This window comes from Balaenoptera musculus, chromosome 6 (genome assembly GCF_009873245.2).
Source record: "Balaenoptera musculus isolate JJ_BM4_2016_0621 chromosome 6, mBalMus1.pri.v3, whole genome shotgun sequence".
Classification (NCBI taxonomy): Eukaryota; Metazoa; Chordata; class Mammalia; order Artiodactyla; family Balaenopteridae; genus Balaenoptera; species Balaenoptera musculus.
Genome location: NC_045790.1, coordinates 84,874,992 through 84,887,615, shown reverse-complemented (window position 1 = coordinate 84,887,615; position 12,624 = coordinate 84,874,992). Strand labels below are relative to the sequence as shown.

Below are 12,624 nucleotides of genomic sequence, written 5' to 3'. Positions count from 1 at the left end.
CTGCTGTGCTCACCACCTGTCACCTCCAGATCAGCATCCCACTCTCATCTCCCAACGACCGCCCTCCCGTAGGGGTCTGTACCATCCACCTACGCAGCCTTCTAACCATCCTCCTCGTGACGCTCCACCACGCTCCACAACACACACTCTCACCTTCCTTCAGTGATTTTAGCAACCTTCTCAGGCTTACCTTTTGATGAGGCAAATTTATCAAGGCCATTTTTAAAAGGGCATATCAAATAAGCTGTATTAATATGGTTTGATTTTAGGCTGTATGAAAACGTCTTTGGATAAAAATGGCCACATTAAAATGTCATTTGCCACAAAGGAACTTTCTGGGTAGATGGAAATGTTATAGACTACGATAAGGTGTAGTGCAGATGGGGTATATCCATTTGTCAAAACTGATAGCTAACATTTGTGCATTTCAGTGTATGTAAATTACACCTCAAAAAAAACACCTGTAAAATAAGAATAATGATAATCCACTGGGTAGAGATACATAGGCAAAACAAGAAAGACAGAATGCTCTTAACCGTTGATGGTGGTTGGGTACATGAGGGTTCATCATACTATCCTGTTCGTTCATGTTTGAAATTTTCTACAATCAAGTTTTTAAAATGTCACCTTCCCAGCTCCCACACACCTCATGCTCTGCCATCATATCCCTTTATGACTTCAACATCTGCAACCAAGCTGCTAACACTGCAATTTCAATATTTACCACAGGTTTTCCAACAGCCCAAGAAAAGCACTAATTCAGCCACCATGCTGGATATTCAAATGCTCCATTTTGGGAGCGCTCTTCTCCAAGAGCTCAGCTTTACAACGTTCTTACTGAGCACTATCTTCCAATTTTTCTTGCTGATGCTGTGCCCCTGCTTTTCACTTTGTAGCCTCCATTCCTAGACCCTGCTTACCTAGTCTTGGTTGTGTACTGGGGACATGGATATTTACTAAGGGGCTCCTATAAATGCTTGTGAGAACAAAAAAAGCAAAACAAAAGCAAATGGGGTAAACATACAAAATAGAGTTACCTCTGACCTCTATTCCTTACTACTAGCACATGTGTTAACTCTTACAATCTGGATTTCATCTTCACAACTCTATAGAAACTCCTTGGTCCAAGATTACCAATGATCCCCTTGTCTTCAAATTCGATGCTTGTCATCTAAGTCCTTCATGCAGCATTTTAAACTACTAGGCAACCTTTCTGTTTGACTTCTGTGCCACTGTATTCTTGATTTTTTCCCTCTGGATCCTCTTTCTGCTTCATCCTGGCCTCCTCTCCTTTCTTTTTTCTTTCCTTCTTTCTTTTTTTAAAATATTTATTTATTTATTTATTTTTATTTTTGGCTGCTCCGGGTCTTAGTTGCAGCATGCGGGATCTTCGTTGTGGCATGTGGGATCTTTAGTTGCAGCATGTGGACTTCTTAGTTGCAGCATGCGGACTTCTCAGTTGTGGCATGCAAACTCTTAGTTGCGGCATGCATGCAGGATCTAGTTCCCTAACCAGGGATCAAACCCAGGCCCCCTGCATTGGAGGCGTGGAGTCTTACTCACTGGACCATCAAGGAAGTCCCTAGCCTCCTCTCCTTTCTAAATAACAATGCTGTCCAACAGAACTTTCTGCTACTCTTGATATGTTCTATTTCTGTGCTGTCCAATATGGTAGCCACGGGTCACATGGGGCTACTGAACATTTGAAATATGGCTAGTATAACTGAGAAACAAAATGTTTAATTTTATTTTATTTTAATAAATTTAAATTTAAATAGCCATGTGTCCAGTGGCTACCCTACTAGACAATACAGCTCTATAATCTCTCTCACTTGTTCTCATGACTTCGGTTATCACCTCGACTGACTCACAAATTTATGCTAATGAGCAAAGTCACCTGGGTGAGTTCCACAAGCAACTCAAACTCCAAAATAAAATTAATCACCTCCTCCCTTACCTTACCCCAAACACCTTTCCCCTCCCAACATTCTTACTTCTACAAATAGAATCCATCATCTAAGTCATCTGAGCTTGAACTCTTTATCCCCCATATCTAAGCAGGAATCTATTCCTTTTGAGTTTACTTAACTGATCTCCCTGCCTCTAGTCCAAAGTATATAATAAGCACAATTCCTGCCAGATATAATGCATTCAACTGGTTAACTTTGTTATCTTGCCTTTTTCAAATATATAATGATTCTGCCACTGCCCACAAATGAAGTTTAAATGCCCTAGGATAACACAGCATTCAAGACTTTACACATGGGAATTCCCTGGCAGTCCAGTGGTTAGGACTCAGCCAAAAAAAAAAAAAGGCTGTACACAATCTGTCCCCAAGCTACTTTTCCAGTCTTGCCTTCCACTTCTGCCTCTTAAGCCCCCTACTCTCCAGCCAAAAAAGGATTCCTTATCATTCTCCAATACATTCTCTATCACAATGTTTGTTTGCATCCATACCTCTACTCATGCTCTTCCATCCTCCTTAAATACCCTTTTGACCTCTGTTCAAATCCTAACCATCCTTCAAGGTTCAGCTCAAATTCCACCTCTTCCATGAGTTCCTCAAATCTTCACCATCCCCCACCAAATAGTAATCTCTTCTTTTCTGAGTTCTCACTGCACTTTTTAACAGCACTACATTTATGACAATAACTCATTTCTACTTTGTTAGAATTAGGTTATATTCATTTCTTATTGTATCACAAGCTCTTTAAAGATGGATGTCATGTATTAGATATCTTTCTATCCACCAATAATTTCTAGTAAAATAACCAGTATAAAGTAGGCACTTAGTAAATTATATCTACTGATTATGATAATTTCATTTGCATTACAGACAAATTCTTATGTGTAAAGAATGTTCAGTATCTCAAAAATGGCTTAGGCACTAAATTATCCCTGTAATTTTATCAAAGGCAGACAAGTATTTTGGGTATACACAATTCCCCAAATTGCCTTAAGTAGGAGCTTCTACCTACTGAAAAAGAGCCTTCCTATTCTGGTCATGTACTATCAGTATAAAGAATAAAACTAGCACTGATCTATTATGTCTCCTATGAGAATACAGAGACTTCTTCTTTTAAATATAGCACTTTTTATCAACAGAGGAAACTGATATGTCAGGGGCTCATGGGATATAACTGATTCAAGTGACAGAAATAACAAATTATTCAAAGATAATAACAGCTACCATTTCTTGCACACTTATGAGTATGTCAGATACTATTCAAAGCACTTGACACGCATTATCTCATTTTACTTTTATGACACTCTATGAGATAGGGCCTGTTATTCTCATTTTATATATTTTTTAGAAATTAGGCATAAAAGGTAGATCACATATCTTTAAAAAATTGTCCATTAGTATAACCAAACAAATGCGTAGAAGATGCACACGTGGAAAAGCAATTATACAGAAGCCTTGGTCTAGGATCCCAAGATGGAGACCTGCTTTGGTTCACTAGATATAACCTCACTGAGCCTCAATGTTCCCACTGGTCCTTACCCCTCAGAGTAGTTGTAAGAATCAAATGAAATAATGAATATGAAAATGAGGAGTGAAAGAGCACTGGCCCTGCAGTCGAAGGACCTAAGAATCTGACCTTTACTACACGTAAGACTTTGTACAAATAAATCCTACAGCTTCTTTGAGCTGCATCCATTCTTTTGACAAGTGTGGAGCATCTATGTAAGTACCAGACATTCTGCTAAGTGTTAGGAATCCCAAAGTGAACATGATAGATACAGTCTCCTGTCCTCACAGAACTCATAGCCTAGAGGGGGACACAGATGAGTAGAACAGATGGTTATACTTAGAGCAGGTTAAGGGCTTGGATAGGGGAGCATGTAGGAGAGGCACCTAATCTAGATTTAAGGGTCAAGGGACAGTTCCCAAAAGGAAATGACTTCTAAGGTGAGACTGGAAAGATGAATATTAGGCAAAGAAGAGTTCCAGGCAGAGGGAACAAGGTTCAAAGACCCATGCACAGAGGGTAAGTGTTAACAGTAGATTCTAGAGAAGTAAAGAGGATTTTACAAGCAAATATGAGAGAACTTTCCATATAATTTCTTACAACTGCATGTGAATCTATAATTATCTCAATAAAAATTTCAATTTAAAAAAAGCATATGTGAAAGTACTCTGTAAACCGAGAAGTACCTTAACTATTTCAGTATTATTACTAATATTCAACTGTATATTGCTACAGAGAGCAAAGTTAGAAAGGTCGTTATAATAGAAATAGAACTACTAAGGACAGCTAGTGACCATATTTCAGTAGTTGGCCAATATTTGGGAAATTGTGATTCAGTACCTTTCACATCTGGTCGATACTGTAGTCCATCATCTTTCTTTCCCAACAAACTAGTGTCATCTGTGTCTGTAAGAGAAAAGTTTTCAAATTAAGATACATATGATATATAAGTCACACCATGAAACTCCTAAATATTTCAAATGCTCCAGGTCCTTCCCAACTCTCTCCACTTATCCTGCTCACATTTTCTAACACTCTCTTGATCTATTGTGCCACTTCTATCTCAGTCTCAAGGCATCCCAGGTATAAACGCACTCTGCGTGATGAACAGTCTAACTTCATTCAGACTTCAGCTCAAATATCATCTCCTTAAAGAGTCTTCCCTGAAAAAAAAAAGTCTTCCCTGTGTTAACTGAAATAATACATACCCTGAAGAGAAAGGATTAGCCCTTTCTCCAAGGGACAATGGTCTCAAGATTTACCTTCTCCCACCAGTTTCCCTGGAAAAATATCAGATTAAGATAAACGTGGAACCTCAACTGTTATCAGACAAAATTTACTATCAAAATGACCTCTGACTGATTAATTGTAGTAGGACAGGAAGACTGTACATGAACCATAAACACCTGTTGAGAAGCACAAGCTTCAGCTTCCTAGTACTAGCAGGGGGGAAAGGGAAGGAATACTCAGGTGTAAATGGGAACCAAGACAAAAATTAAGGACCAGCTACTCCAAACTCACTTCCAAATCGGCATGAGTTTCAATTAACAAAATCCTCAAACGACCAACTGTTCTGAATTTGAAATTCCAGACAGTACCATTCAATCACATACCAGTTCCTCAAAAAAGATATTCTCTCTCTAAGCTACTCTTTAACCTAACTACACTCTAAATGCCACCCCATGAAAGAAAAGCAAACTACTTTGAAGCATACTACTTCTTCCACCTATAAGGGGTCCCTATCAGCAGTTTCCTGTACCATGTGCACACCTGACCCCCACGTGGAAACCTTATGATGAGCTTCTCGGGCATTCTTCGGTAGCTGAGACCACAGATATTGCAATCAGTTGTTCAGTATTTCACAAATAGCTTGCTATCAGTATAAAGTAGCAAACTTTGGCTTGCAACTTTCTTTCCCTTAGCTCAGATAAAAAACATATCCCTTTAATAAGTCCAAAAAAGGCACGGGGCTTAGAGGGAGGGTCGTTAGACCTCGTAAGCAGAAAAGATGCACAATCCTAGGCCGTGAAAATGTGTGGGGCCCTTGTTTGTTACTAGGAAATGATATATTATTTCAGCCCATGTGTGTATTACTGAGGGAAAAGGTTGAAAACCTGTGCCTTTAGTGACTGGATATTTCTAGTAGGAAAAGAAACCAAAATTCATTCTTAGTTGGTATCATGGCTTCTAAATGATGGCAAGAAGAGAGAAAGAATTTTAAACTGAAGGTAATAATTTTTCCTTACATTCTATAACTTCATGCCAAAATCTCTAACAGTGTATAATATGTAGGAGCAAAAGCTACAGAGAAAATGTGAGAACAAAGTAAACTATTATTCTCTAGAAAAAAAGATGAAAAAAAATATGGTTGGGACTTTCCTGGCAGTCCAGTAGTTAAGACTCTGTGCTCCCACTGCAAAGGGCATGGGTTTGATCCCTAGTCCAGGAACTAAGATCTCACATGACACACAGCGCGGCCAAAGAAAAAAAATATGGTAATACTTATAGTTTTACTGTAATTAAAATAAGCAAATTCTTAAACAACTAAAATCATTACAAATTTGAGACAACTTTTAAGAACTATAAATATATCTACAAGTCCATGTTAGGATCAGCTTAGTAACTAAATAAATAAACCAAGACCATTGTTTGTATCTTGAGATAATGAAAATAAGTGGGAAAAAAAAGCTAAGTTAGTAACAGAACAAAGAAATTCTAAAATATATAGTAATAAAAAAATAAAGCATCAAAGATTTCTCATTTTCCAGGGCTTCCCTGGTGGCGCAGTGGTTGAGAATCTGCCTGCCAATACAGGGGACACGGGTTCGAGTCCTGGTCTGGGAAGATCCCACATGCCGCAGAGTGACTAGGCCTGTGAGCCACAACTACTGAGCCTGCGCGTCTGGAGCCTGTGCTCCACAACAAGAGAGGCCGCGATAGTGAGAAGCCTGAACACCGCGATGAAGAGTGGCCCCCGCTTGCCTCAACTAGAGAAAGCCCTCGCACAGAAACGAAGACCCAACACAGCCAAAAATAAATTAAATAAATAATTAAAAAAAAAAAAAGATTTCTCATTTTCCAAATTTGGAACACTACCAAAATGTAGAAATAAGACTGCAGACATGTGATATTCAATATTAAAAACAGGTCTCTAGATAAGTAGAATGAATTTTACCTGTGCAATGACCAAGATGCCTTATATCAATTTGTTCTTGTTTTATACAAGATGCTTCTCGAACAAAACAGGGATTGTTATAGGAACTCCCATCAGAAGCACACACAGGATTAAAACTGTATCCACTGCAATCTATGTTACATACACACCTGTTGGGAAAAAACAAAAATTACCTATATTTTACAACAAAAGTATTTCACAATGCTGTAACAGCAAAAATGAGCAATTCTTTTTTTTTTTTTTTTTTACTTTTTAACTTTTTTATTGAGGTATAGTTGATTTACAGTATTACATTAGTTTCAGGTGTACAACACAGTGCTTCAATATTTTTAGAGATTATTCTCCATTTAAAGTTATTATACAATATTGTCTATATTCCCAGTGCTGTACAATACAACCTTGTAGCTTATTTATCTTATACATAGTAGTTTGTAAGCAATTCTCTTTTTCTGCTTTCTGTAACAGAAGTCAATACATTGTTTTAAGTCACTGATAAAAGTTTAAGCAAAGTGAACGCTCAGCTAACAATTTCTTTCAGGTGAGAATTTAGAGATAATTTCATCCAGATATTATTAATCCAGTGGTTTCTCTAAAATTTTCGTATCTAGAGATAATAATCAAGAAATGTCAAATGTCAATGACATTAGTTAAAAAGCAACATGGTATAGCAGAAAGGACACAGAATTATAAGTCAAAAGTCATGAATCTAAATCCTAGCCCAACTAATAACCAGATTTGTGTCCATATTCTCCTTCTAAGTCTTAGTTTACTGATCTGTAAAACAGAGGTAATAATATATGTAACCTTACCAAATAATTGGGAAGATTAAAAAACATAATAGATATAAAACATGTAAAATAGAAGACCCTCAAAATTGTTTCCTAGCTGCACATCCACCTGCCAAACTGAGTGTCCACTTAACACTGAGACTGCATTATAGAGAAGGCCAAGAAAGTCCAAGGTATGGTCACTCCTCTCAAGGACAGTAAAATCTAACTTGGATTATAAAAATAAAAAACACAGAGACTCTCCTGCTTCCAGCAACATGGTGAACTCAGAACCTGTACTAATCCTCCTAATGAAAACAACAAAAAATACTGGACAAAATGTTTCAAAACGCCCTCAAATGCATTCGTAAGTTGTCAAGAAAGCAAGGAATTTTAAGACAAAAGTTATATGAAGACAGGAATAGAGAAAGGTCAGTTAAGTTTACTAGAGCTGATTTTCACCTTGAAGGCGTTTACCAAACTAGGTAAATTCAATTATCAACTTTTTGGTTTTGCAGGCCTCTGAGAACAGGAGACGAAGAATACTGACCTACCTAAGGTGGAGAGTCTAAAGACCCTAGAAAAAAGCATGAGGGTAGAGTATAAATGAGTTGGCGTATTCCAAGGGGACTGTTTTAAAGGAAAAAAATATTCTGCTGTGGTTTACACAGCACTGAAGACAGGGGGAAAGAAACATCTCCCCGAGAATTCAAAACTGTAAGCCAGCCCTCACATGAGTAATTACGACTTAAAATACTGCTTGGGTGTTCTGAAAAACCTCAAGTCCAGAATTTATTTTAAGAGTCAAAGACTGGAAGGGGCCCTAGACAACTGACAAAAGTAAATGCAATCCTCTCTGGAGAAACACAACTTTATTATCCTAGACCTCAAACATTTCCAAGATACAGTTCTGAGAAAAACAAGTATATCACACACGTGCTCACTCACTCCCATACCCACAAGAGACAAGGAAATAAAACACCATGGGCAGAGCAAGCTGATATGAAAAAGAAGCAAAGAGAACTTCTAATAAATAAAGAATGCACTGTTAGAAATAAAAAATTCATGGGCAGATTTAACAGGAGATTAGATAAACTAAAGGTGAATACGTGAACTGGAAGACAGGTCAGAGGAAACTACCCAGACCATGGCAGAGTCAAAGAGACAGAACACATGAAAAAAAAATTAAGAGACATGGAAGACAGAGTCACAAGAGCTAATAAAAATCTGACTGGAGTTCCAGATGAGTTAAAAGAATAAGGTGGGGGCAATATTCTCGGCAATTTCTCAAACTTTCTAAAATTAAAGAAAGATACTAATCTAAATAACCAAGAAGCCTAATAAATTCTAAACAGGATTATTAAAAAGGAATCCAGACAGTGAAATATCACAGTGGAATTTCTGTAACAAGAGCAACAAAATAATATTTTAAAAGCAGCCGGAAAGAAGAGGAAGATTACCTTCAAAGAAGCAAGAAGAGACACAGGTGTCTTCAAAAGCAATACTGAAGCCAAATTGTTTATTTATAGCCAAAAGACAGTGAAATAATACCTGAAATGTGCTGGGATAAAATAAAATTCTATGTAAAAAGAACTATCTTTCATGGTTAAGTGTAAAATAAAAATAATTTGGAAGAAGTAAAAATTTAGAGAGTTTGTCACCTGCCAACTGTCAATAACGGAAATTATAAAGGCAGTAGAAAAATGATCCTACAAGTAAGATCTGAGATGCAAACATAAATGAAGAACAAAAGTGTAAATATATAGGTAATATTAACAAAATATTGATAATATAAAATAATGACAACAATGCTCTGTGCTGCTAAATTTTTTTTAAAACAATAAATTAAAATATTAATAATGATAGCATGCAAATTGGGAGGGAATGAAATTACAGTATTTTAAGAAGAGCAAAGATATTGATGAATTTTAGACTGTGATAAGTTGAATAAGCATGTTAATGCTAAGGTTACCACCAACAGGAGTATGTATAACACTGAAACTAATAGAGAAAAAAAAATCCAAAAGAATGCAAGAAAGGAGAAATGAAGGGAAAGCAAGACAAAAGTACAAAATAAGATTTTTAAAAAATCAAAGTACATCAGTATTTATTTTATATATATATATATATGTATGTATCTTTTTTAATTCTTACCTTTTATTTATTTATTTATTTTGGCCATGCCACGGGGCTTGTGGGATCTTAGTTCCCCAACCAGTGATTGAACCTGGGCCCAAGGCAGTGAAAGCGCCAAGTTCTAACCACTAGACCACCAGGGAATTCCCTATAATATATTTAAGTGAACTAAACTTTCTAGTTAAAATACAAAGATAGTTAGGCTGGATAAAAATACAAAAGCCAGCTATATGCTGCTTGTAAGGGATATATTCAACTGTAATGATATGGGTAGTTGCCAGGGGCTGGGGGGAGGGGGGAATGGGGGGGTTACTGTTTAACAGATATAGTTTCAGTTTTACAAGATTAAAAGAGTTTTGGATATGGATGGTGGTGATGATAGCACAACATTATGAATGTATTTAATACCACTGGACAGCACACTTAAAAATAGTTAAGATGGTTAATTTTATTATCTGTATTGTACCAAAATAAAAGAACTGTGAGAGATATATCATACCTGGAATGGAAGAAACTTAGTATGGCTATATATCTATATATATGTCAAACATAAGAGGCTTCAGGGCAGAAAAGATTTATGAGAAAGAAGATCTCCCATAATAAAAAATTTTATTCACCAGGAAGATATAATAATTCTAAATATTTTTAAATAGGCTCAAAATCTATAAAGCAAAAACTGATAAAATCACAATGAGAAACAGCCAAATCTACCACAGTAGATTTTAACATGCATCTCTCTGTAGCTCACATATCAAGCAGATAAAATATCAGTAAAACTGAGATAGCCTCAACCACCAGAGGGCAGACAGCAGAAGCAAGAAAAACTACAATCCTGCAGCCTGTGGACCAAAAACCACAGTTACAGAAAGATAGACAAGATGAAAAGGCAGAGGGCTATGTACCAGATGAAGGAACAAGAAAAAACCCCAGAAAAACAACTAAATGAAGTGGAGATAGGCAACCTTCCAGAAAAAGAATTCAGAATAATGATAGTGAAGATGATCCAGGACCTTGGAATAAGAATGGAGGCAAAGATTGAGAAGATGCAAGAAATGATTAACAAAGACCTAGAAGAATTAAAGAACAAACTAACAGAGATGACCAATACGATAACTGAAATGAAAACTACACTAGAAGGAATCAATAGCAGAATAACTGAGGCAGAAGAACGGATAAGTGACCTGGAAGACAGAATGGTGGAATTCACTGCTGTAGAACAGAATAAAGAAAAAAGAATGAAAAGAAATGAAGACAGCCTAAGAGACCTCTGGGACAACATTAAACCCAACAACATTCGCATTATAGGGGTCCCAGAAGGAGGAGAGAGAGAGAAAGTACCAGAGAAAATATCTGAAGAGATTATAGTCGAAAACTTCCCTAACATGGGAAAGGAATTAGCCACCCAAGTCCAGGAAGCGCAGAGAGTCCCATACAGGATAAACCCAAGGAGAAACACGCCGAGACACATAGTAATCAAAGTGGCAAAAATTAAAGACAAAGAAAAATTATTGAAAGCAGCAAGGGAAAAACGACAAATAACATACAAGGGAACTCCCATAAGGTTAACAGCTGATTTCTCAGCAGAAACTCTACAAGCCAGAAGGGAGTGGCATGATATACTTAAAGTGATGAGAGGGAAGAACCTACAACCAAGATTACTCTACCCGGCAAGGATCTCATTTAGATTTGATGGAGAAATCAAAAGCTTTACAGACAAGCAAAAGCTACGAGAATTCAGCACCACCAAACCAGCTCTACAACAAATGCTAAAGGAACTTCTCTAACTGGGAAACACAAGAGAAGAAAAGGACCTACAAAAACAAACCCAAAACAATTAAGAAAATGGTCATAGGAACATACATATCGATAATTACCTTAAACGTGAATGGATTAAATGCCCCAACCAAAAGACATAGACTGGCTGAATGGATACAAAAACAAGACCCATCTATATGCTGTCTACAAGAGACCCACTTCAGACCTAGGGACACATACAGACTGAAAGTGAGGGGATGGAAAAAGATATTCCATGCAAATTGAAATCAAAAGAAAGCTGGAGTAGCTATACTCATATCAGATAAAATAGACTTTAAAATAAAGAATGTTACAAGAGACAAGGAAGGACACTACATAATGATCAAGGGATCAATCCAAGAAGAAGATATAACAATTATAAATATATATGCACCCAACATAGGAGCACCTCAATACATAAGGCAACTGCTAACAGCTATAAAAGAGGAAATCGACAGTAACACAATCATAGTGGGGGACTTTAACACCTCACTTACACCAATGGACAGATCATCCAAAATGAAAATAAATAAGGAAACAGAAGCTTTAAATGACACAATAGACCAGATAGATTTAATTGATATATATAGGACATTCCATCCAAAAACAGCAGATTACACGTTCTTCTCAAGTGCGCATGGAACATTCTCCAGGACAGATCACATCTTGGGTCACAAATCAAGCCTCAGTAAATTTAAGAAAATTGAAATCATATCAAGCATCTTTTCTGACCACAACGCTATGAGATTAGAAGTGAATTACAGGGAAAAAAACGTAAAAAGGACTAACACATGGAGGCTAAACAATACGTTACTAAATAACCAAGAGATCACTGAAGAAATCAAAGAGGAAATCAAAAAATACCTAGAGACAAATGACAATGAAAACACGATGACCCAAAACCTATGGGATGCAGCAAAAGCAGTTCTAACAGGGAAGTTTATAGCTATACAAGCCTACCTAAAGACACAAGAAAAATCTCAAGTAAACAATCTAACCTTACACCTAAAGAAACTAGAGAAAGAAGAACAAACAAAACCCAAAGTTAGCAGAAGGAAAGAAATTATAAAGATCACAGCAGAAATAAATGAAATAGAAACAAAGAAAACAATAGCAAAGATCAATAAAACTAAAAGTTGGTTCTTTGAGAAGATAAACAAAATTGATAAGCCATTAGCCAGACTCATCAAGAAAAAGAGGGAGAGGACTCAAATCAATAAAATTAGAAATGAAAAAGGAGAAGTTACAACAGACACCGCAGAAATACAAAGCATCCTAA

At 36.7% G+C, this 12,624-nt stretch overlaps 1 protein-coding gene across 2 annotated transcripts in view; it reads right to left on the bottom strand.

The window, feature by feature from the left end:
* Window positions 1-12,624, bottom strand: part of LOC118896920 (myb/SANT-like DNA-binding domain-containing protein 3) — a 166,893-nt gene that overhangs the window by 36,508 nt on the left and 117,761 nt on the right. For both annotated transcript variants that reach the window (XM_036855557.1, XM_036855551.1), the window contains 2 exons: window positions 6,649-6,797; window positions 4,314-4,379 (listed from right to left, as the gene is read on the bottom strand). In XM_036855557.1, coding sequence (XP_036711452.1) covers window positions 4,314-4,379; window positions 6,649-6,797 — 215 coding nt within the window. The remainder of the gene's footprint in view (window positions 1-4,313; window positions 4,380-6,648; window positions 6,798-12,624) is intronic.